At 50.3% G+C, this 20,816-nt stretch overlaps 10 protein-coding genes across 10 annotated transcripts; 3 read left to right on the forward strand and 7 right to left on the reverse strand.

Moving 5' to 3' along the window:
• Nucleotides 1–312: 312 nt before the first annotated feature.
• On the reverse strand, nucleotides 313–1,869 carry EJ05DRAFT_534763 (Cloroperoxidase; the record flags this gene model as incomplete). The annotated part of the gene is made up of 2 exons (XM_033749208.1): nucleotides 935–1,869; nucleotides 313–860 (listed from the first exon to the last, which is right to left on the reverse strand). The coding sequence occupies exons 1-2, from the start codon at nucleotides 1,638–1,640 to the stop codon at nucleotides 313–315; spliced, it is 1,254 nt and encodes a 417-aa protein (XP_033605860.1). The 5' UTR covers nucleotides 1,641–1,869.
• A 751-nt stretch (nucleotides 1,870–2,620) lies between these two features.
• Nucleotides 2,621–3,672, reverse strand: EJ05DRAFT_472316 (uncharacterized protein; the record flags this gene model as incomplete). The annotated part of the gene is made up of 2 exons (XM_033743160.1): nucleotides 3,172–3,672; nucleotides 2,621–3,072 (listed from the first exon to the last, which is right to left on the reverse strand). Coding segments are annotated over exons 1-2 (625 nt in total), but the record flags the coding sequence as incomplete, so codon positions are not given.
• Nucleotides 3,673–4,768: 1,096 nt separating this feature from the next.
• Nucleotides 4,769–5,584, forward strand: EJ05DRAFT_496242 (uncharacterized protein; the record flags this gene model as incomplete). Its single annotated transcript, XM_033746358.1, has 2 exons — nucleotides 4,769–4,908; nucleotides 5,017–5,584. 2 exons carry the CDS (start codon nucleotides 4,769–4,771, stop codon nucleotides 5,582–5,584), a joined length of 708 nt encoding a protein of 235 aa, XP_033605862.1.
• A 131-nt stretch (nucleotides 5,585–5,715) lies between these two features.
• On the reverse strand, nucleotides 5,716–6,788 carry EJ05DRAFT_433061 (pectinesterase; the record flags this gene model as incomplete). The annotated part of the gene is made up of 2 exons (XM_033741588.1): nucleotides 5,716–6,418; nucleotides 6,484–6,788. The coding sequence occupies 2 exons, from the start codon at nucleotides 6,786–6,788 to the stop codon at nucleotides 5,716–5,718; spliced, it is 1,008 nt and encodes a 335-aa protein (XP_033605863.1).
• Nucleotides 6,789–7,540: 752 nt separating this feature from the next.
• Nucleotides 7,541–8,819, forward strand: EJ05DRAFT_516941 (glycoside hydrolase family 28 protein; the record flags this gene model as incomplete). Its single annotated transcript, XM_033748665.1, has 1 exon — nucleotides 7,541–8,819. One exon carries the CDS (start codon nucleotides 7,541–7,543, stop codon nucleotides 8,765–8,767), a length of 1,227 nt encoding a protein of 408 aa, XP_033605864.1. The 3' UTR covers nucleotides 8,768–8,819.
• A 53-nt stretch (nucleotides 8,820–8,872) lies between these two features.
• On the reverse strand, nucleotides 8,873–10,852 carry EJ05DRAFT_491299 (tRNA pseudouridine synthase; the record flags this gene model as incomplete). The annotated part of the gene is made up of 2 exons (XM_033745968.1): nucleotides 8,873–10,674; nucleotides 10,819–10,852. The coding sequence occupies 2 exons, from the start codon at nucleotides 10,850–10,852 to the stop codon at nucleotides 8,873–8,875; spliced, it is 1,836 nt and encodes a 611-aa protein (XP_033605865.1).
• A 198-nt stretch (nucleotides 10,853–11,050) lies between these two features.
• Nucleotides 11,051–13,037, forward strand: EJ05DRAFT_534767 (uncharacterized protein). The gene is made up of 3 exons (XM_033749209.1): nucleotides 11,051–11,507; nucleotides 11,557–11,658; nucleotides 11,710–13,037. Exons 1-3 carry the CDS (start codon nucleotides 11,413–11,415, stop codon nucleotides 12,755–12,757), a joined length of 1,245 nt encoding a protein of 414 aa, XP_033605866.1. The 5' UTR covers nucleotides 11,051–11,412; the 3' UTR covers nucleotides 12,758–13,037.
• Nucleotide 13,038: 1 nt separating this feature from the next.
• EJ05DRAFT_38092 (mitochondrial carrier) lies at nucleotides 13,039–14,644 on the reverse strand. The gene is made up of 2 exons (XM_033741231.1): nucleotides 14,027–14,644; nucleotides 13,039–13,966 (listed from the first exon to the last, which is right to left on the reverse strand). The coding sequence occupies exons 1-2, from the start codon at nucleotides 14,150–14,152 to the stop codon at nucleotides 13,175–13,177; spliced, it is 918 nt and encodes a 305-aa protein (XP_033605867.1). The 5' UTR covers nucleotides 14,153–14,644; the 3' UTR covers nucleotides 13,039–13,174.
• A 492-nt stretch (nucleotides 14,645–15,136) lies between these two features.
• On the reverse strand, nucleotides 15,137–17,368 carry EJ05DRAFT_496248 (F-box/WD repeat-containing protein pof1; the record flags this gene model as incomplete). The annotated part of the gene is made up of 4 exons (XM_033746359.1): nucleotides 15,137–15,346; nucleotides 15,404–16,115; nucleotides 16,172–16,815; nucleotides 16,865–17,368. 4 exons carry the CDS (start codon nucleotides 17,366–17,368, stop codon nucleotides 15,137–15,139), a joined length of 2,070 nt encoding a protein of 689 aa, XP_033605868.1.
• Nucleotides 17,369–18,285: 917 nt separating this feature from the next.
• EJ05DRAFT_460207 (homoserine acetyltransferase) lies at nucleotides 18,286–20,301 on the reverse strand. The gene is made up of 2 exons (XM_033742605.1): nucleotides 19,339–20,301; nucleotides 18,286–19,281 (listed from the first exon to the last, which is right to left on the reverse strand). The coding sequence occupies exons 1-2, from the start codon at nucleotides 20,189–20,191 to the stop codon at nucleotides 18,536–18,538; spliced, it is 1,599 nt and encodes a 532-aa protein (XP_033605869.1). The 5' UTR covers nucleotides 20,192–20,301; the 3' UTR covers nucleotides 18,286–18,535.
• Nucleotides 20,302–20,816: the final 515 nt, after the last annotated feature.

A 20,816-nucleotide genomic window follows, 5' to 3' on the forward strand; every position in this document is an offset into this window, starting at 1 on the left:
GCGCTAGCTAGAATAAATTGAATTCCAATGAATATGGGAGTCGAGCTCGCGACGACTTCGACTTTAGGATGAATGAATATGTTGAGCGGGTTGTAAGCAGTAGACGCTCACTAGTCATAATATTGTACTTTGCTTCATAGGACATTCAAGACGGACAAGAGAACAAGAAATTAAGTTTCGGCATTATGTTGTGGGAAATTTATTAATACTTAATACTTAATGAAAGTATCTTGAATGATTGACTTCCAGTGGCTGACCTCCAACATACTCGCTAAATGCATATCATTTTTGGTTGCTGACAGTACAATGAACTCAAGGATCGGTGTAACCAGGGAATTGCTTCAACAAGTCGGTATTAAGGCTTTTCAGTTGTGGGCAAGTCAGGCCGACGATCATGTCAGAAAGCATGTCCAGGACCGGATTCAACAAGTCGCCCAATAGGTTCTCGAGTTTGGAGAGCTCATCAACATTCGCGGCCGTTGCCGCTTGGACGAGGAAGCACATGAGGTTGTTTCCTTCAAGCAGAGTGGCAGCGTTGAACACACCGCCCGTCAAGTCACCAACATTGACTCCAGTGAACGTGTTTGGCTTGCCTGTGTTCCCTCCGATTGCAAGGAGATCACCGTAGTTGATGGCACCAGCAACGAGATCGAGACCGACGTCGACAATATTGTAGCGATCCAGACCACCAGGGCGTTTGTACCAGTTCTCAGGAATTCGCTCTTGTCCTCGGTGGTGGACATAGTTGGTATCATCACCCTCTACTGCAAAGAACGAGCGCAAGACCTCCTTGCTCAGGAAGCCACCCGGCTGCTCAGCTGAGTGGTTGGACATGAAGTTGACGACGAAGTTGTGAGCAGCTATAGGTTGTTAGTATAAGCTATCGAGGTTTTTTGACGAAACAAGGTAGATCGCAGTGTGCTGCAGTACGTACCTGGCGTGACTAATCCAGAGAACGGTCCCGCGAAGTAATAGCCATTGTTGTTGAGAGAATACTCGTGCATAACCTGGTTATGGTCATTGACCAAATCGAGGGTAAGGTCGTTCCCTTCTCCAATTGTTTTCATGAGATTGTCCCACGAGCGCTTTTGGAAAACACCGACATTGCCGTTATTAAGGTATGCATCTCCTCTTACAATTGATGCGTCACCCTCGTACTTGTTGTGGGTGCCCAGCAGGCCCTGTGGTTCACCAAGAAGGAGAGGGAGGGAAGCAGGGAAAGCACCACCAATGGACCATGTCAGCGTCGGAATGTCTCCTGATAGCAGGATTGATATGGCAGACAGTCCGATGGCAAGCTCAGGGCTCATATTATACGCTTCCTCGAGACCCTTCGATGTCTGTAGGGGAGTTGTCCGTCCGTTTCGCGGTAGAAATCCATGGTTCGCCGCAGCATTAAGTCCAGGGCATTGTCCGCGCAAGTCGTTTGGGCCTGGTGGTAGGAACTCATGGCCACTGCCGTCAGAAACGTCGACGTACTGATCAGCAGCATCGAATGAAGGAAAGGGATGGCCAACACCAGTGTTGAGACGACCAGTTGTGCGAGCTCTCATCAACTTGTCGTTAATCTCCATGACTGTTGGCCATGATAGCACCGTGGGCACTAGCCCAGCGAGGGCAAGAATGTTCTTCGACAACATGATTCTTTGTTTGCTGAGTTTGCGTGTCGACCTTTCCAGAAACAAGATAAGAGAGCTGGCTTTATATACAACCGTAGAGTCCGGTCAACCACGCCTCTGACGATAGCGGCATCGTGGACGAGATCCCTGATCTTTATTCCCGGTCTCTTGACAAGTTCAAGACCGTCGGTATACTAGTAGACCCCAGTGATGTGGAGCAGGGGCCCAAGTATGATGATCTTTGTGTCGATGCACATTTGCTAGATTGGGTAATTACAAAGGGCAAAATGTCATTGGCACGCTATGTGGACAAGGGCGGACATAAGGCTTGTGGGGATCTGGGGTATCCCATTCCGTCCCGGGTCCGCGTCTCAATTGGTCATATGTTGGCAGTGAATGATGATACCCCGCGCTGAGCCAACACGACGCAGTGGGAGATTAGTATTCTGTATGTGTATCCTGTTACCAGAGTTTTGGTGCATCGACCTCTCCTGACTCGAAAAATGGGACGAACTTCTGGCTAGCCCTACCACTCTAGTCTATTATGGCAATGATTATCCCAGGCGCTGTACCATATCCTGCATACGGGCGACACCTTTTTACATTTCGTCAGGGGTGCTAACCGATCAAGCCTCTGTTTACCGAACAGATCAATAACTCATCTTCTATTATGCATCACGCAATGGTAAAGTAATTTCAGCCGCTTGGCGCAAGCCAACACATCGACTAAGCCGAACGTCCTTAGAGTGCGAATATTGTAAACTTGCTACAAGGCCTCAATTACGTATCGTGAACTGGTGTAGCTGTAGCCGAAGATGCTAATGGATCTGAAGGGAGGCGTCGCGCCTCCCACGGAAAACTCTCGAAGCTCTCATCCAGAATTGGATTTCAGCTTGCCCGTTACCGAGGGCGCCATGGTATTCCCGGCTTAGTGTCATTCAAACTTTAGGGTGTCACTGTACGTGCATCCTGATGGCACGAGGCGCTCACAGGAGCGTGTACTACTACAGCATGTTAAGAGGCGCGTGGCGCACGCGCTCCATTCTTGATGCTCAATACGTGACCCATGTGATATTAAAGTTGACTTCTATATACAGACATGTGGATACTCCACAAACCCCGGTATTCGTTCTCGGTCCATGCAGATAACGGACTCCTCTTCGCCTTGCGTTATTCCCACCTCACCTAACAACCTGGAACCCTGCAACAGCTTGCAGATCCTTCTCTTCAGACTACTGAATTCGAACTCCACCCGATCAACACCCTCGGGTCCTTCTCAGGCACTTTCTCCCAGTCGAACGTCAAGAATGGCGTCGCCCCACCGGTGCCTTTCCTGTCAGCGAACAAGACGTTTCGAAACTCGGCTGTCGAATCGAACGCAATGTCGCCACCACTCGCGCTAAGTAAGACCCCGTTCTCGAGCGACGCGAAGGCGAGGAAGTAGTGGATACAGCTTCATTAGCCGTTAGCAATGTTCAGACATGTAAGTGGTGTGCGAATGGAATGCCGTTACAGAGAGCTAATATCAGGAAGTGAAAAAGGAGATACATACAATGCAATAACAAGCGGCACAACGCCCCAACGGGCCCACACTTCGAACCTTGGGTCCAAGCTTTTATGCAACATGCTCTCAGCACGCATAATGAACCAACCTGCAACTGCCGTGAGCAACAATACCGAGCCCATTATGACGTCGAGAGCAAGCACGAGAGCCGCATCAACAGAGCTGTTCTTCCGCTGCGAACGATGCGATTTGTACACAACGTAAGCGCTGACTAGGCTTGACGCAGCGAGAGGCGCGCATAAAAGTAGACAGAGGTGTGCTTGTATTGTGTTCTGGGTGAACGAGAAAGAGTGGGTGCGCGCTGAGAGTGTGCTGATAGTGAAGATGGATGGTGGCGAGAGAAAGACGAGGACGTAGCGAAGGAAGAGGGTTTGGCGAGCGGAATGAGACATGCTTAGATGTGGATGCAGTTATCAGTTGGGTGTATGTATTGTGCTCCTAGTGGAAATAGGATGTAAAGAGAGAGGATTGATGTGAGTGATATGGTGTTAATTAAGCAAGAAGAACAATGCTCAGAAGGAGAATGAGACTAAAAGAATGGTCAAAAACAGAGTGGCTAAGGAATGACTTGTCTTCGGGAGAAACGACTGTGTTGGAGGGACAACTTGAGGTTGGCGATAATACCAGCAACCAGCAACCAGCAGGTCTACGGGGGATATATAGATACAACGTTGCCCTCCCATTGAGCATATCGTAGCCCGCAGATGTACCAGCCTCCCCACGAGGCTAGTCCCATAACCAGCATTGCTGGTGCGATTATCCACAAGTCCGCGATAGGGAGTAAAGCACCGCAATGAAAGGGTCGTCGGGGATATATATCGTTGGTCGTGAAGTGTGGCGCGGGTGGTCCTGTTATGGCTGGATGTGTGTCGTTAAATGGCCGATTGTTTCGGACTTCCTAACGCGTGACGCTACGCAGCATGCAGGAAGTGGGAGTCCGCAGGCACGGCTCGGATACGTACATAGAGGGGCTCGCTGTCGACCTTTTGCCCAGATAATCGACTACATCATGGTATCGTTTGCGTGCTTGGCCGTAGGTCAGGGGTACTACGTAACCGCAAATCGTGTATCCTATAGCGCTTGATGCACCGGGTTCACGCTCTATCGACCGAAGATAGGAGGCATCACACACATGGGGACATCGTCAGTTCACGGAGTTGCCATAACTCACTGACCGTACGACGAACAATGGGCTATACGATGTCAGCCTCGCTCGTTCTTTAGCTTGCACAATTGATGAGTCCTAGAAGCGAGTCAGCAACAATGTCAGCCCATCGTAGACACCATCTTATGCAGAACATAGCATGTCGTTCCATGCGTCCAGAGGTATATGAACAAATCATCATGTTCTGGCAACTATAAAGACATTATATCTAAAACAAGCAGAATCGATATGTCGCGTCCGCTGCACGCGAGACGTAGACGACAATAATGAGTACCTTGATGCCTTAATGCCTAGTCGATCTTGGCAGTAGATGCCTGAGCGTTTTGCGACACGACTGGCTTTCACCTCTCCACCAAGCATGTAATTATCAGACAGATTATATATCGCATGTTTACAGTAGGACCTGCAATACCATCAAAAATGACCGAGACGACCAAGGTATTGACTCAGAAAAGTAGAGGAGGACGGCAGACGTTTAAGACCGATCTTCCTGCTGGCGCAAGTCTATGGCCTACGATTAATTCTCAAGACACAAATTTGATGTTGGAGATGCTATTACGGTAAGCAAACATGACTTATGGTTAAGTCCGCGGGTTTCAGTAGTGTAGAGATGCGCTGCTTTGTTCCTAGCGACCATCATTCCAGCTCCGTCAGTTAACAACACAAAGCCTACTTCAACCTATTGGTCACCATCGATCGATCAATCCACCGCCGTCGTCGGTCAAGCGGAATCGGAAACGTAAGCGTCTTTCGCCTTCATCTGAGCTTAATCCTTCGTCAAGGACGGGATCAAGCTCACCTGAGATCTCACGACACGTCGTAGTTGGAATCAATAGCATCAATCGCCGTCTTGAGCAGCAAGCCCAGCATCGAAAAGCTGAACCAGATCAAAGATCTGACGAGAGTCCCGCAAACATCTGCCTCATCTTTGTACCATCATCCCCATCCACGAAGATACCGGTCCAATTTCAGCATCTACCTGTGTTGGCTCGCACGGCCGCAGATGCCCCAGCACTGCTCATCCCATTGCCATTAGCCGCCGAGAAGGACCTTGCGAAAGCTTTAAGAATCGCACGGGTGTCGGCTGTCAGCATCTGCGAAAATGCACCGAGTGCTGAGGTTCTGATTGAATTTTGCAAGAAACAAGTCAAGCCTGTGAATGTGCCGTGGCTTGAGCTGGCACTTGATGGGGCTATAAAGTGGAAGGGTACGCAAATTCTGATTGAGGAAACATGAGCTACTTCGTGAATCAGGTCACGATGCTATCATGGTCCCCTTAATGACTCTGCATACTATCATACCAAAGCTAAACTTCCCGAATCCCATAAATGTATGTACAAACAATGCTCGAGCCCGATAGCAGCTGATCAGTACGAGGTGTCAATCCAGCTGGTATCCCCACCCCAAAGCTGGCCTTTCGTCACACTAGCTTTAGATGCAGTCAAGTACTTCCTCGCACTTGTATTGCTACCATCACCCGTGTTCTGATACTCCATGTAAACAGGCGTCGCGCCCTCCGCCATAGTCGTCCATCCGGCAGCATTGATGATATTCGACAGCGAATTATACTGATAGATCACCCTTGCTAAAACCCTCCACGGCCTGCCAAGATACACCTTACCAGCGAGCGACTGCCCATCCACCCCGGCGACCGTGCTGTGATCAAACACATACCACGTCGTGTCACTCGCCACTTCACGCGAATTTGCAGTGATGTACCCTCCGCCGTTACTTCTGATAGTGCACTCGCCGAACCATGCCGCAGCGTCACCGAAGATATAGTCGACGGCCCCCTCGATGTAGCAATTCGAGTAGTACTGGAATCCGCTCTTCGCGTAGAGCGTGTCTTGGTATCCCTTGAACGAGCAGCCATAGAAGCCTTGCTTGTTGCCGTTTGCCGTGACTGCGACTGCTTGTGTGCCGGCGCCATAACCGTTTACGAAATTGATGTTGTAGGCGCGGAAGTTTGCCGATTTGATGTTCGCGGTGGCCGAGGCGTCGAGGGAGCCGGCGGCTGTGGACGTTTGTGTGTATGTCAGGATTACGGTGTTGGATTTATATGTGCCAGTGCTGCGGCGTGTTAGTCATTGGGCATTTAGCCTACACGGCTACTGCGACTTCAGAAGGAGGCATACTTTGTGGTGTATCCATAGATTGTCAGCGCTCCTTTGTACTGGACGACGATCTGCTCCTTGTACGTCCCCGAGTAGACGAATATACAGGCTGCAGCCGTGCTCGACGTGCCTAGTTTCGACAGCGCCGCTCCGAATGTCGCATATTCGCCTGACTGCGTGTTCGAGCCACGGACCGTCAAACAGCCGGACGGTGTGGACGTTCGAGCCGCACGCTTGACAAGCTCGACCGGGGTGGGCACAGGCGTTGCAAACACATAATGCAGCAGCAGAGAGAGAACAAACGTAATGAGACTCGTGTACTGCATCGTGAGACGAGGGTGTCTATCAAGAAGAAGTGTCGATGTTCTGAGCTGTAATTGCTTGTCGAAGCTTATAATGTTCAATGTCCGCGTTCAGTACTGTTTATAGCTGCACAATACGCGAACACATGTTCGCCATGGTGGGTCCGGAAAATCATATCTGATGTCTCATATACACTCTAGATGAGAAATAGAGTCGATTGCGACTCATGACCAGCCTATCGAGTAGCCCTTCAGCCTGATGTGACCTCAAGAGGGCCATGTAATTACCCCATATGGCATAAGATGTCTCAGACCCACCGGAACCGATCTCCCTGGATGTCTCAGTCCAGATACAGATTCCTTGGTCTGCATGACACTGTATAGACGACAATGCGGGGAGGTAGGGATTCTGCATGGGTATAGACGAGGCTGGTGCTGTTCAACGGGCCGTCGGTGAAATGAAACATCCATACCAACCTTTGCCATTGGCCGTACTTAACAGTCCTACCACATCTAATCAAATCAACATAGATCAACAAACACAATTAAATAGATGAGCTTTCGGATAAATCTGTCCACAGCGAGATATTAGAGTCAAACTGAGAGGCATTAGGGGCTGAGTGAATACAATGAAGACATGATGATCCTCTATTTGAATGATGGAAACGTAAAGATGATGAACACATGCCTTGTATTCAAAGTGTATATAAACCAATCATGACCATGGCTTAATGCCAGATACATGCGATATAAAACCAATTTGCAAAAGAATCAACATGCAGCTCAATACAGCTCTCTTCTTGGCGCTGCTTGTCACTCCATACACAACAGCCGCTCCTTCAACAGTCAACAGGTCGCCTTCACGTCTCCAGCAACGTGCAGTCTGCACTCCTACATCAGCTGGTTCCGCCAGTAAAGATGACGTCCCTGCTATTCAAGCTGCCATAGCTTCATGTGGCAATGGGGGAACCATAGTCATACCGGCGGGCAAGACATATCAAATTCGCTCTATGCTCTCCCTCGCCGGATGCGTCGGCTGTGACTTTCAGCTTGAGGGCACACTCAAGGTCTCCGATGACACGGACTATTGGAATAACAAGCAAGCCATCATCCTCTTAAGCGGCATCAAAGGTGCAAAGTTCCGCAGCTTGACCGGCGGCGGGCTATTAGACGGCAACGGCCAGGCAGCATGGGAACGGTTTGCAGCAGATAACTCATACGGCCGGCCAACGCTTCACTCCATTACGAAGTCTTCATCTGACATCTTGGTATCGAACTTGAGGGTCAAGAATGCCCCAAATGTCTTCTTTGTCGCAACGAGCGGCTCGACGAACATCCGCTACGAACACCTGTATATGACTGCAGTATCGAGCAGTAGCACTGCTCCCAAGAATACGGACGGGTTTGATATCTCAAGCTCTTACACAAATATGTACAACATCTCAGTGTCTAACCAAGATGATTGCGTCGCGTTCAAACCGGGCGCGAACTATGTCACAGTCGACACAATAACATGTAAGGGATCCCATGGATTGTCAGTTGGCTCATTGGGCGGAGGAGTAGGATCTTCAGATTCGGTTACAAACATCTACGTGAAGAATGCGAACATGCAAACCTCGAGCAAGGCTGTCGGAATCAAGCTGTATCCCGGCGGCTCTTCACACGGTACTGCGACAGTGAGCAACGTGACTTGGGACGGAGTCACTGTTTCCTCGTGCGACTATGCAGCACAGATCCAGAGTTGTTATAACGAGGATGCAAGCTATTGTACTTCGTCTCCAAGTACAGCAAAGCTCTCGAAAGTGTATTTCAAGAACTTCAAAGGGACAACAAGTTCAAAGTACAGTCCGACAACAGCGAACATGAATTGTCCTAAGGGTGGGACATGTGACATTCATTTCGAGAACTGGACGGTGAAGCCCGCTAGTGGTACAGGAAGAGTACTGTGCATTAACACGCCTAGTAATATTGGGGTGACTTGCACATCGGGTGCTTCAGGATAAGGACCTGTTTCTCTCTAGCTTTTATGTATAAATTGCATCGTACATCGTAGACGAGCCTCCAAATGATCATGACCAAGAAATAGTCATTGTTCATGATGATAGTCTTCATCCGTCGCCGGCATCGCCTTCATCATCCGAGTCGAGTGTTGCCTTCGTTGTTTGCTTCTGTGTCGATTTGCCTTTCTTGTCATAAAGACCTTTGACAGCATCTACACCCTTCGAGCTCAGGAAGAGAAATTCTCTGTCCGTCCAGCAGTCCACGTGCTTGAAGAAGGAACGGAACTCACCCTTTTCCTCCTCGGTATGCCAGATATGTTCATAAATATACTGTTGCTTGAACTCTTCAATGGGTTTCTCGTACGCGCTGAAGTCGATCGCGCCTTTATCATACGCCTTGGCGTGCTTGTTGTTGTAAGTCTCAAATACAGGCCGTTCCAGTAATAGGCCTAAACCAGGTGCTTTGGGTATGGATAGTCGTACATCCGTGAAGGAATCTTCAAGCAGACTTAGAGGTGATCCACAGCGTACCGCCAGAACTGCCATCCCGACCATCTTACGGATCTGATGCATCATGAATGATTGTCCGTGAACCTTCAGGGATATCCATTCGCTACCATGCTTCTCGAAGGGCTCTGAGGCAACGAAAGATTTGATGTGTCGTTTGACGGAAGGGTCTGTGAAGGACTTGAAGACGGTGTAGTTGTGGAAGCGTTTCATGCCTTCATACATACGAAGGGCTTCTTGAAGACGTTGCCGACGAACATCACTGAGGCGGAATGCCTTGTGCGCTTCACGATAAGCATCACGGACCTGATGGACGTACGATTTATACTTCAGCCTTTGTTTCTCGTCTAGGGTCTCAAGAGCTTTCTCCTTGAGCTGATTCCGTGTTTCTTTAGCATCCTCATGGTTTTGGTCGGTGTTTTCGGCGTCTTCCACCTCCAGGTTCTCTGGGCATTCTTCAGGGGCGTTGGCAGCATCGCAAGGGCTCTCGGTCTGGACGTCGCTTTTTTCGCCTGAAGCCCTGTTTAGATGGCCCTTCTGGATCTCATCGAGGTCAAAGATGATATCTTCATCGAAAAACACCTTCTCGACCATCGGGCGAAGTTCTTCGTCCATGCCGTCCAACATCGGTCGGATTGTGGTCGACTCGAAATCTTCCCAAAAGCCCTTCAAATCAGCTTGTCGGGCTTGATAGCCTTCCAAATCATTCTCCTCTTTGGCTATCTGCACCAATGTCCTTCCAAGAAAGCTGCTGGGTCGGGGTGGTAGTAGGGCGTGCGTGGGTAGCAGATACTCGTACCACCTCGAATCGCATAAGGTATAGCAGCTGAAGCTTGAAATCGTGCGCTCAAAGCCCCAGACTCGAATTTGGGGGTTCAGTTTCTCATTGATCTTTTCAACAATGTTCGGATCCTCAATTATCATATTGAGTGATATGACATTGCCTGCGGCGTGAACACCTTTGTCCGTTCTCGCACAGCGTACAAGTGCCACCTTTTTCGGATCAGTAGCATTGGCTTTGGATACAGCGCCTGCTTCGACGAATGCCGTAAATAAATCGCCTTCGATAGTGCGTTCGCTGTGAGATATTTGCATTCCTCTATACCCTGTACCGGAATATCCGACCAGAACCGCAACTTTACGCTTCGGCTTTCGTTCCTCAGCAGCGATCTCTTCGGCGGAGAAGGGCCCTGGAAGCATGGGATTGATATTTAGTCCAGCCTCAGCGCGAGCGCGCTGCTTCGCCTGCTCTTCATCGTTACGCTGACGCCTGTCAGTACGCTCTCTGAAGTATTGACCACGTCCAGCATCTCGCTCTCGCTCTCGTTTCGACGCGCGTGGTTTCCTTCCTTCTCGTCCACTCTTTTCAGAGCGAAGTCGCTTACCAGAACGATCGGGTCTGTCTGTGATGTCATCGCCTTCGTTTTCTCGAGAGCGTTTCGCTTCTCCACTCTCGCCTGCCAATTCAGATAGTTTTCCAGGTTCGTGTTGTCGTCCGACGAATTCATGGACTTGCGACGTTTGGCATTGCGAAATCGCCAACTTACGTTCCGGTTCTGGATCTTGTGGAAGTGAGGCCATCTTTGCGGGACGATCGAAGGTATGAAGCTCAAGCTACGAGCGGTCTGAACAAAAGAATGCGCCCGCATAGAACTGTAGAACGGACAGGGGGGATGGCGGGTAATTATCGAAGTAACATCATGAGAGCTCAAGCATGGGAGCACAAGCTACTAGAGTCCTTAGCGCGAAACAAAAAAAATTACTCGCTTCAATCCACATCTCCGCTAAACCGGAGGGAGTGGCTCAGCCCTACGTGGGCGATTCAACCTAAGTACAGAACAGGTGCATCAAGAACAACCTCACAGTGATCCCGCGTAGGCACGCCTAGGCTCGGTATTTTCATCCCTCACTTTACGCACTCTCATAGTCCCGGAAGAGCTTCGATTGTCTAGAGCAGCGCTGCGATCATTGAATGCGCTACATTGCCATCGCATGGTCACATTAGCTTGATGCACTTCAGCCTGGCATACATGAATTTCTTCACCTTTTCCTAATCATATTTACGGTGTGGGTACCGTCGAATATATCTCGATTCCATCATAACAGCCTCTGGACACGCCGACTTCCACCATAATCCAGCCATGGATCTCGCTAAGATCTTGGTGCGCAGTGTTGTACGCGCCTTCTACGATATCGATGCCATCGTGGTCATTGATGCCCTAGTCAATCACTCAGCGTGAGCTTCAAGGACAGATGAATTGTAGACGGTAGACTGACCGTGGTAGCCTCTCCATCTCTGACCTAGCCACGGTACTTATGGATGGTAACAACCAGAAGAATGCGCAAAAGATATGTGGAAAGTTGCGTGAGGGCGGACTAATCTCTGTGTATGGAATACTAGTATTCTTTATTTCTATATTGGCTGACATGCGCTGCAGTTACGTGCGTCAAGAAATCAAAGAGGGCGCAATGAAGCCGACAAACAAAGAATATTTCTACATAGACTACCGACGGGCGATCGATGCGACCAAATACAGAGTTCATATGCTGGACGAACGAATAAAGGCTGAAAGCAAACCAACGCAAGAGAAAAAGGAGCTGCAATGTCCCACATGTCGCGCGGAGTACACCACAATGGAGGTACTGGACAGCAGAGACTCCTTCAATATGGGTAGCGGTTTCACCTGCAAAAGATGTGGCAGCGTCTTGAAGATGATTAATACAGACGGAGACGCTATTCACGATGCAGATGATACGCCGGCGAAGTTCAACAAGCAGTTTGGCCGACTCCTGAACCTACTCCAGCAGATCGACAACACGTCCATCCCACCCAGTTCCGGAGAAGAGGCGCTGGCCAACCAGTTACCCGTCCCGCGTGCTACAAACAACCCCGGAGCGAAGCCAGCTACAGTCGTGGTCCAGCCACTCAAGCCTACCGCCGTCAAAGGAATAACCAGTGGACCCGAGAAGCTCGACATCAACATCACCGACGACGCATCTGTGACTGCCGCAGAACAGGCCGCAGCCGCAGCACAGGCCGCAAAGATCGCACAACAAAACATTCTTCCAGAATGGCATACGCACTCCACTATTACTGGCGAGAGAGCTAAAGCTGGCGTGCAGCAGACAGCGACACCGGAGACACCAAACTCAGCACTCGGCCTCCGCGCAGGGGAAGGCGACGTCGAGGAAGACAAGAAGGGCCCTAGCGGAGACGCGACCTTGGACGAATACTTTGCCTCGCTAGAAGCAGAGCAAGAAAGAAAGCAACTAGAGGGCTCGGGCTCCGAGGACGATGAGGACGACGATGATGAATTCGAAGATGTGGTGCCCGTGCCGCCGGTCGTGTCGGCAGATATCGCACGGGAAGCCAAGAGAGTGAAGACTGAGGCAAATGGCACTGATGGAACATCAACACCTACTGTGCCGGCCCAGGATGACGAGGGCTCTGGATCCGACGAGGACGAATTCGAGGACGCCATTTGATGATGATGTTGCATAGCGAAGGCGTTTGGGAAGGTGGCATTGTGTGGCGTTACACGGGTGCTACAGAAAGTATGCATTCTTGGGAGCATTACTTTACTTAACTTGTAGCATACCCCGAGTTTCTATTTCTATCAGTAACAGGGCAAAAGTACAAAGAAATGGCAGGACCAGACTGACCATCAACTCGGGTAGCCCGCCATTAGTCGACTTAGCAGCTGACCGTATCAGGCAATACTACCACTACATATTCACTATTAAATGCTATTCCATATTATATCACAAAGCAAGCCTACGATGCTACGACAGTTCGTATGTGTATTGTTCGTATGTGTATTATATTACCATGAATAACCACCATCGCATGATCGCTCGAAGAACTATGAACAAACACCACATCGTCTAAACCTCTCATCTATCTCAATGTCCCCCAGTCGTGGGCAGCCCCAACGCGACCTTGAACGAATCGTAAATAAGCCACTGAAACGCCGTCAACGTCCCGATCATTGCAATTCGGACCGGCAAACCATTCCACAGTCCCGCGAACCCAATATTTCCATAAATTCTCCCGATTGCCTTTGTCGCCGCCTCGCCCGCTTTGCGGTCGTTGTTCAGCTTGCTCACCATCACATCCGCCGGATGTGAGATGACCGCGCACGCGACACCAGCGATGTATCCGCCCGCAAAGGACACTCCCGTCTGCGCCAGCTTACCATAGCTATCCTTTGGCGAGCCAAGGAAGCCGTAGATCTGACTGACGGCCTCCTCAAATGTGGCAAACTTGCACATCGTATACGGAATCTGGCGAGCCCACAGCGGATACAGACCCTTGTACAAGCCCGCGAATCCTTCTTCCCTGACCACTTTTCCCCAGCCCTCTCTCAGCGTGTGCGCGAACGGCGGCACACTCGTCTGCATGCGCACCTTGATGGCCTCGAACGGACACAGGAAGATATCAGCGAAGAACTCTGCCGAGGCAGAGGCACCGAGGTACACGAGGGTTTTGTTGGTGTTAGGAAAGGCCTTTTCTCCGTATGCGTACTTGAAGACTTCGTACAGGCCGTATTTGCCAGCGCCCTGGAAGGCGTAGCCGACGAAGGTGGGCGACCAGCCGAGGAAGACGCCGCGGAGGCCTTCCCCTTTGTAGATCTTGGACCACCCCTGAAGGTTAGATTTATAGATTTTGGGGTCAACTTGACGGCGGCATTTTACCTATAGGAGACTTCAGTATGGGAGGGCTTTTATGGTTCCTGAGACGAGAGATGCACGTACGAGATCGAGAGGGGTGACGGAGGCGTGGGTTGGGCCACAGGCAATGATGCCGCCGAGGGTACAGGCGCCGAAGTATGTGCCAGAGAAAAGCTCGATTTTCTTCTGGGGTTTGAGTTTTTCTGCCATGGCAGGTTTTTTTGTGATGTGCAGGCCTAGCTCTTCAACTAAGAAATGGTGGAGATTCGAGGAAATCAGAGCGGTCGCGTGGGCAGGTTCGATGGATAGCTCTACTCAGGATATTATGATGTTCAGGACAGTCGTTTGGAAGCAATTGAAATCGCTAGCCAGCTGGCTTTAAAAGAGGCGTTTCGCACGACAGCCGTGACCCAACGTGACAGAAAGTGATAGGTACGGAAAAAACACCGGCACACGGCACGATTCAACTTGATAAGCTTTTCAAGCTTTCACCATTGAGCAGGGACGGGATTGCGCGGATGCCAGTGGTTTGGTGTGTTAGTAGGTCGCGCGCGTTATCGCCAGAATGACGTCAAGTTGGCGCGCAGCCTGCGCTAATTGTCTCTACCTTGCAGCGTCAACGGCGGCCGAGAGAGCCGACGCAGACATGGATGGACCAAGATGTCAACTTCAACGTACCAGGTTGTCTGCACGTACACTCGATGCCATTTAAGAACCTTAGTGCTTATATTTCGCTTTTGGTCTTGGCGAGCTTGTTTCCTCCTGCTCCATGACTGCAGCTAAATTGCCATCATTCATCACGCGACTTTTCAGTAGCATGGCTGGCGCAGTGTGACTTGGCACTGATATTCAATTATCTAGCATTGGCCAATGCAGATGAAATGCTATATTGCTTACCCCCTTATGGTGTATGGTCCATATTCCACGTAACAAACATATAACTCCCAAGAAATGCTGCATCCAAGATCGCTGCTACTGAGGCGTGGCGGACGCAAGTGTCCAAATTCGTGCCCTGCGTTCACGTCGATTCTGTAGAACGCCCTCTTCCTATGCCCCTTTGATACCTAAAGTGCGCCGCGCCATATGCTTTCGTGGGTCGAATTCAAGTATGCTAACGCAATCGCTCACTTCGTCTGGTAAAGTTTGAAATCGTAATATGTCGCTATAGTATCGTCTTCTCTCTCAGTACTCTTCCTATTTGGGCTCGAATGGCGCTTCGCTCATGGGAACGTCGTCGGTATTTGTCGACGTATCTACAAGTGTGGAATGGCGGTATGGACTTTGGCTCATGTATTCTGGATAGTCCGCGTACCCTGGCGAAGTGCCTGCCGAGTCTGGCAAGCTTATCGGACTTGAAGACCGGTAGCCCTCAAGGTCTTCTTCTAGAGGTGCGAAATTCCACACCTTATTTTCATGATTAGCAAAGCCATTGATATACCAAAGTACTCGTAGTGCTCTTACCTCCATAATAGTCTTACCGCCACGGCTTGCCATGATCACAGCTTTCTCCTCCTCAAACACCACTCTCCACACGGCTTCGGCCGGAGAGCTGAGCTCTCGTACCAGTATTCCACTCTTCAGATCCCAAACTTTGACACGTCCATCGCTACCTCCACTGACGATTCGAGTCTCATCAAATTGTAAACTCGTAACGCTATTGTCGTGCGCAGCTAGACGATGAATGGGTTGGTAGTTGTCCAGCGACCAGACTCGAACAGAACCGTCTGACCCTCCAGTAACAAGAACGTCGTGTCGCAATTGCAGTTGCCCGACTAGTGACGTATGTCCTTGCAGAATGGCAAGACATCTACCGTCCGTTGGATCCCAGATCCGAACGCTGGTGTCAAGACTCCCGGTCGCTATCTTTCGCCCGTCAAAAGCAATGGCGTATATCTGACTGAAGTGACCAGTCAGCGTGCGGAGACACTTCCCTTCGGAGATACTCCATATTTTCGCCATTGTATCGTAGCTTCCAGACACGATGAGATCGCCGTGTATTTCTAAACATCGTACACTAGCCTGGTGACCCACAAGTACATGCTTACATTGCCCACTTGGCAAGTCCCATATTCTTAGTGTTGTATCTCTGGATCCAGATATCGCGGTGTTTGAATCAGACATTTTCAAACAACGAACAGTTGATGTGTGCCCACGTAGAGTGTGCATGGGTAGTCTTGACGTTGCGGTTAGTACACTAACTGCCTTACATACGACTGGACATAATCTTACCCTGTAGCCATGTTCCATACTCTGACATCCCTGTCGCAGCCTCCACTGACGAGAACATCTTCCCATGGAACCATTGCCCAGACACCCATGACATGCCCTTGGAGCGTCCGTTGGTGCCCACCCTCGACGTCGAACACGTGTATCTTAGCATTGTCGAGGGCTACCACGATGTACTTATCGGTTAAGTGGAGACTCGTTACGACGCCTTGATCTGGTGTGATCTGTCTGGAGTCAACTCTCCCACCAGAGCGCCACGCAGTTTCAACCATGTATCGTTGCTTGAAATGCGACCGATAAGTCATCGCCTTTGGACGCCGTCTAATCTGTCTCATATTTGAATGTGTTCGATCAAGGCTCTCTGTCCTGAGGTCTGGTGCGCTGCTAGAGGCTCCCGCAGAGTAACTCGAATACCTGATCTGACCGAATCGCAGCACATGGGCGTAAGAAGGTGAGCTTGGCCGACCAGGTGTAGAGGCACGGTAGCCCAGCCGGGGTGTTGGAGCTGGCTCATTTGAAAGCCTTCGGTAGGCATGCTTTTCACATAGTGACTTCCATGCCATATCATCTGATACCAGTTCTCGCCATCTCCTCGAGACCTGTGAAGATCGTGCCAGCGTAGTGGGGTCATCGATGAATGTTAATATCTGGGCTCCATTAGCGCAATGAATAACGGTCAGACGGTACATAGTTTACCCTTAGACACAGCTCGTTCGGGAGTGTCGTGAAAGGATCTTTCTTCAGACGAGGGCTGACGAATTCATGCACGAAGCTGAGCTGGTTGCTGTTGCACATATTCAACAGCTCTCCAAGAAGCCTTTGTTTTTCAGCGTCTGTCATATCACCAAAGAGCGCTCTAATATTTCTCATATTCGTATCTTCATGCTCAGAGGCTGAACTCCAATCCGGCGCTCGCTGGTGAGGTGTAGGACTCGGGGCGGGCGTGGGGGGTGATGCTGGAGCGGAAGGCAGAAGATTGTGTGGTATCGTCGAGTTGAGAGGACTTGTTGGGGTGTGAATAGGCCTTGGTTGTGATCGAGTTATCATCCCTCGTTTCTGGCCTCGCGAGGTTGAAGAGGTGAAGATGGCATCCTGATCTGTGTGTCCGCTTGACGCCATAGCGATGTCGTTGTCCTCCTCTATCGGTATCCCCGGACTAATCCTGCCATCCTGCTCGTTCAGTGTGAAAGCGTCCACCATGGTAAAGGTTTGTGTGAAAACGTGCTTAGAGGCCAGGCCGTGAGGTATACAGGTGCGTAACTAACTTCGACGCTATTGGTGAAGATCAGACTAGTTGCTTAAGACTCGGCGGAGCGAGTACACCAAGACAGTGAGAGGTTATGTGGTCTTGAGCGTATGGTGTGTTATGGCGGCTAGTCGTTCAATGGCTTGATGAAGAGGTTGGACGGAGGTTTGGCCGCTGCTCAGCCAGCCAGCGCGGAAATATTTGATGCCCAGAACGATAGCTGGTTCCGGAGTAGAGAGCCTTCGACAATAGCAGGCGTGCTTAGCCTCGTAGGAGAGGTTGGAGGTTTACTGTTATTTAACAGTACCAGGACTGGACTGGGGATCCGCTCTCGTCGTTTTGGAAAGGCGGAATGGGCACTTGCACAGGGTGGTGGTCAGTGGTGGGTGTTCAGTAGCGCGGCTTCCTTCGTTACATAAGCTGCAACAGCAGCCGTTTGTTTGCCCCTGACACTTTTAGGGCCAGCTCCACCCCTTCAACCACACACCGTCTGTCTGACTCTGTCACAAACACGCATCACGTTCTCGGTGAAGTTCCCAGTACTCTCAGATTTTGCCTGCTGATATGATGTCTCTTCCAAATCAACGCATCTCCGCGCAATGACGTGTGCATTCACAGCTAAGCCGAGTCGCTTGATTAGGTCGACGTGGTCGTTCTGTCAATGCACACTAGGCTCATTTTATCCCTGATATTGCTGCTGTCAGGTCTGCCGCAGTGTAAATAGAATTCGTTGTCCTTCATCTACAAGCCGTGCAGGGGCCGCCCAGAATGGCCCAAGGTGTCTTTTAAAACAGTGGTAGAGAAGGCATGTGTACTACGAATACTAACACCAGGGAAGTTACCGCGTCACATTCGAAAGGCGCTATGAAGGCAGCTTTCCATGATTTATCGGTATAGAGGTTCTATAGACACAAACAGCCTGTACTAGAACTTTACATTTCGTACTTTGACGAGAATCCACGATATTTTACACGCTGCGAACACATTAATGCTTCAAAAATTCCATATCATCTCGAACGCCATGCTATGCTATGCTTCAGGGGGAATGCTTCCTGTTACCCTCCGTACGCCAGACAAAAGAACATCTCAAGTAGCGTCTTCGAAGCATTAGGTACAAGTGACTACCCTAAAAATCGCCTCACTTCGCCTCCTACATTCTCAAGGTCCAAGAGAAACGTATCGTGTCCAAATAGACTCTTCTCCTCGCCAAGCTCCACATGCGTTACGTTAAGGTTCCCCGCCGCACGCAGCGTCGCAGCAACTTCTCTTTGTTGCCATGCAGGGAACAGGATATCACTTGCGACGCCCATCACAAGTGTTGGGATGCTGATGATAGGTCGGAGACCAGCGACGAGATCTGGGACTGCGCTACCAGGGGCAGTAGAAAATTCGCTGGAGGAGCTTTCCGCGACAGGGTTGGCGTCTTCTTTCTCCTCGTATGGAGTTGTGGGGAGCGTAAGGCTGCACAACGTGGCATCCTCCGTTGACGCAGTGCTTCTGCCTGCATTGCCAGCCATATGTTCCGCCAATCGCCTTTGGTTTTTGACACGCACTTCCGCCATATTATCCCTGCTTGTCTTCCCTAGATCGAACAAATCCATTGCCTTGCTGACGTATAGCAGACTATTCGGGTCGTACTCTAGACACCACTTTTCGCCAGCGTGGTCTAGGTATGTTTCGATGAGGAAGTCTGGGCACAGCGCGGGTGGCTTGGAGGGGTCGGCGCGGCGTCGACCGAAGCGTTGCTCCCATTCAGGACCGGATCTGTATGTTACAGTTGCAATCTCGCGCGCGAGCTTCATACCACCATGAGGTGGTATGGCGTCGTAGTAGAAGCCGCGAGACCAGTGTGGGTCCATCATGAGCACTAAGAAGTCAATGAATGCTTCTGAGGTCTGGAAGGGCGCTCATGTTGACGGCTTACCTTGACGTTGAGTGTGCCGCATGGCGATGCTGTATGGGTGACTTCGCGCGCAGCCGCTGATACTGACGATGCGTCCGACTTTTTCAGGGAATAACACGCCAGCGGCGAGACTCTGCATACCTCCCATGCTGCTCCCGACACTGGCGTATAGTTTGTCGATTCCAAGATCTTCTATAAGCCTAAATTGTGCCCGAACCATATCCTGCATGGTCAGAATAGGGAACCGTGTAGCGTATCTCTCTCCATTTCCAGGGTCGATCGAGCTAGGCCCTGTACTGCCGTAACAGCCTCCTATTACGTTCGTGCAGATGACAAAATACTTGTTAGTATCCAATGGAGCCCCAGGGCCTATGAACTTCTCCCACCAACCAGGCTTAGGATTCGCCTCTGTACTGTGCGCATGCGATGAAGCGGAGAGACCGGTGTGTAGCAGGATCGCATTGCTGCGATCTGTGTTAAGTTCGCCCCATGTCTCGTACGCAACATTAAACTCCGGTAGAATCCCGCCCCAGTCTAGCAGAAGGGACTCTTTAGAGTGATAGTTCAGGGTTTTGCCAGTGGTGTACGAAGGTTCTGGACCTGACTGCGAACGCCGGGCACTTGTGAGCGTCCTCGAGCGCGTTTCAACAGCGTCGAGGCATGGGAATGCCATTGGGGGGTTCGTGGGCTCATATCGCGACTCGGGGTCTACAACGGCTGCAGATTGGGACTTTCGGATCGACTGTTGGTGGATATTGCGCTTGGGTGTTGTCGAATGCCATCGTAACGATCTCTGTGATAGTTGTGTAGAATCACGGAAGCTATGCCGTATGGCGGGACGTGCCACAGTAACGACGGCTCTCGTGGTGCTCATGGTGCATTGTATATCCTAGAGCATGGTGACAAACCGAGCGAGGGTAGAGAGTATTGTATACGGCGGTTTCGGCGCATTATAATAGTTACTGACGCCATCTATGCTTGTATAATCAAGATTGGGTACGGTTCGTTACAAGTTCATTGCGTGCTTGCACGTGTCCAGGTGCCGATTGTCGGTGTTCCGCTCCGCTGCCCAGATTCCCGCTCCGGTGGTTGTTCAGCTCCTTTCACGCTAGATACGGTGGACTTGTACGCAGGCGTATGCAGTAATGTCGGATAGATTTCCAGATTAGGCAACATAGCCTTCTCCTATTATCAAAGGAGTCTTCCATCCAACACAACGTAGTATCATTACATACATGTTCAACACGGTAAAGAAAGTAGGGTAATGCAAAATCATGGAAACAGTGAATGCACTCTACCTAAGGATTCTTGAATCAGCATAAGAAAAAATCACCTACCATGAGAGCTAATATAATGACTCAGACTAGCTACTCGAGTATCAACACAGGAGGTCTAGTTGCAAATGTAGAGGCATAGTCCACTCTTTAGACCCCATTCTCTCTAACAAGGCTAATCGAAGATGACGGAGGGGATGAGTCTGGAGCAACTCAACGAAGTAT

This window comes from Pseudovirgaria hyperparasitica (assembly GCF_010093815.1).
Source record: "Pseudovirgaria hyperparasitica strain CBS 121739 unplaced genomic scaffold EJ05scaffold_1, whole genome shotgun sequence".
Lineage (NCBI taxonomy): Eukaryota > Fungi > Ascomycota > Dothideomycetes > Acrospermales > Acrospermaceae > Pseudovirgaria > Pseudovirgaria hyperparasitica.

Bases quoted from the DNA above. Each gene is read 5' to 3' on its own strand.
- EJ05DRAFT_534767 (XM_033749209.1), top strand. From the start codon at position 11,413: ATGGATCTCGCTAAGATCTTGGTGCGCAGTGTTGTACGCGCCTTCTAC. The intron at 11,508-11,556 runs GTGAGCTTCAAG...TGACCGTGGTAG, and splicing joins GCCCTAGTCAATCACTCAGC to CCTCTCCATCTCTGACCTAG. The intron at 11,659-11,709 runs GTATGGAATACT...CATGCGCTGCAG, and splicing joins GAGGGCGGACTAATCTCTGT to TTACGTGCGTCAAGAAATCA.
- EJ05DRAFT_460207 (XM_033742605.1), bottom strand. From the start codon at position 20,191: ATGAGCACCACGAGAGCCGTCGTTACTGTGGCACGTCCCGCCATACGG. The intron at 19,282-19,338 runs GTAAGCCGTCAA...TTGACTTCTTAG, and splicing joins GCGGCACACTCAACGTCAAG to TGCTCATGATGGACCCACAC.
- EJ05DRAFT_38092 (XM_033741231.1), bottom strand. From the start codon at position 14,152: ATGGCAGAAAAACTCAAACCCCAGAAGAAAATCGAGCTTTTCTCTGGC. The intron at 13,967-14,026 runs GTACGTGCATCT...AGTCTCCTATAG, and splicing joins CCGTCACCCCTCTCGATCTC to GTAAAATGCCGCCGTCAAGT.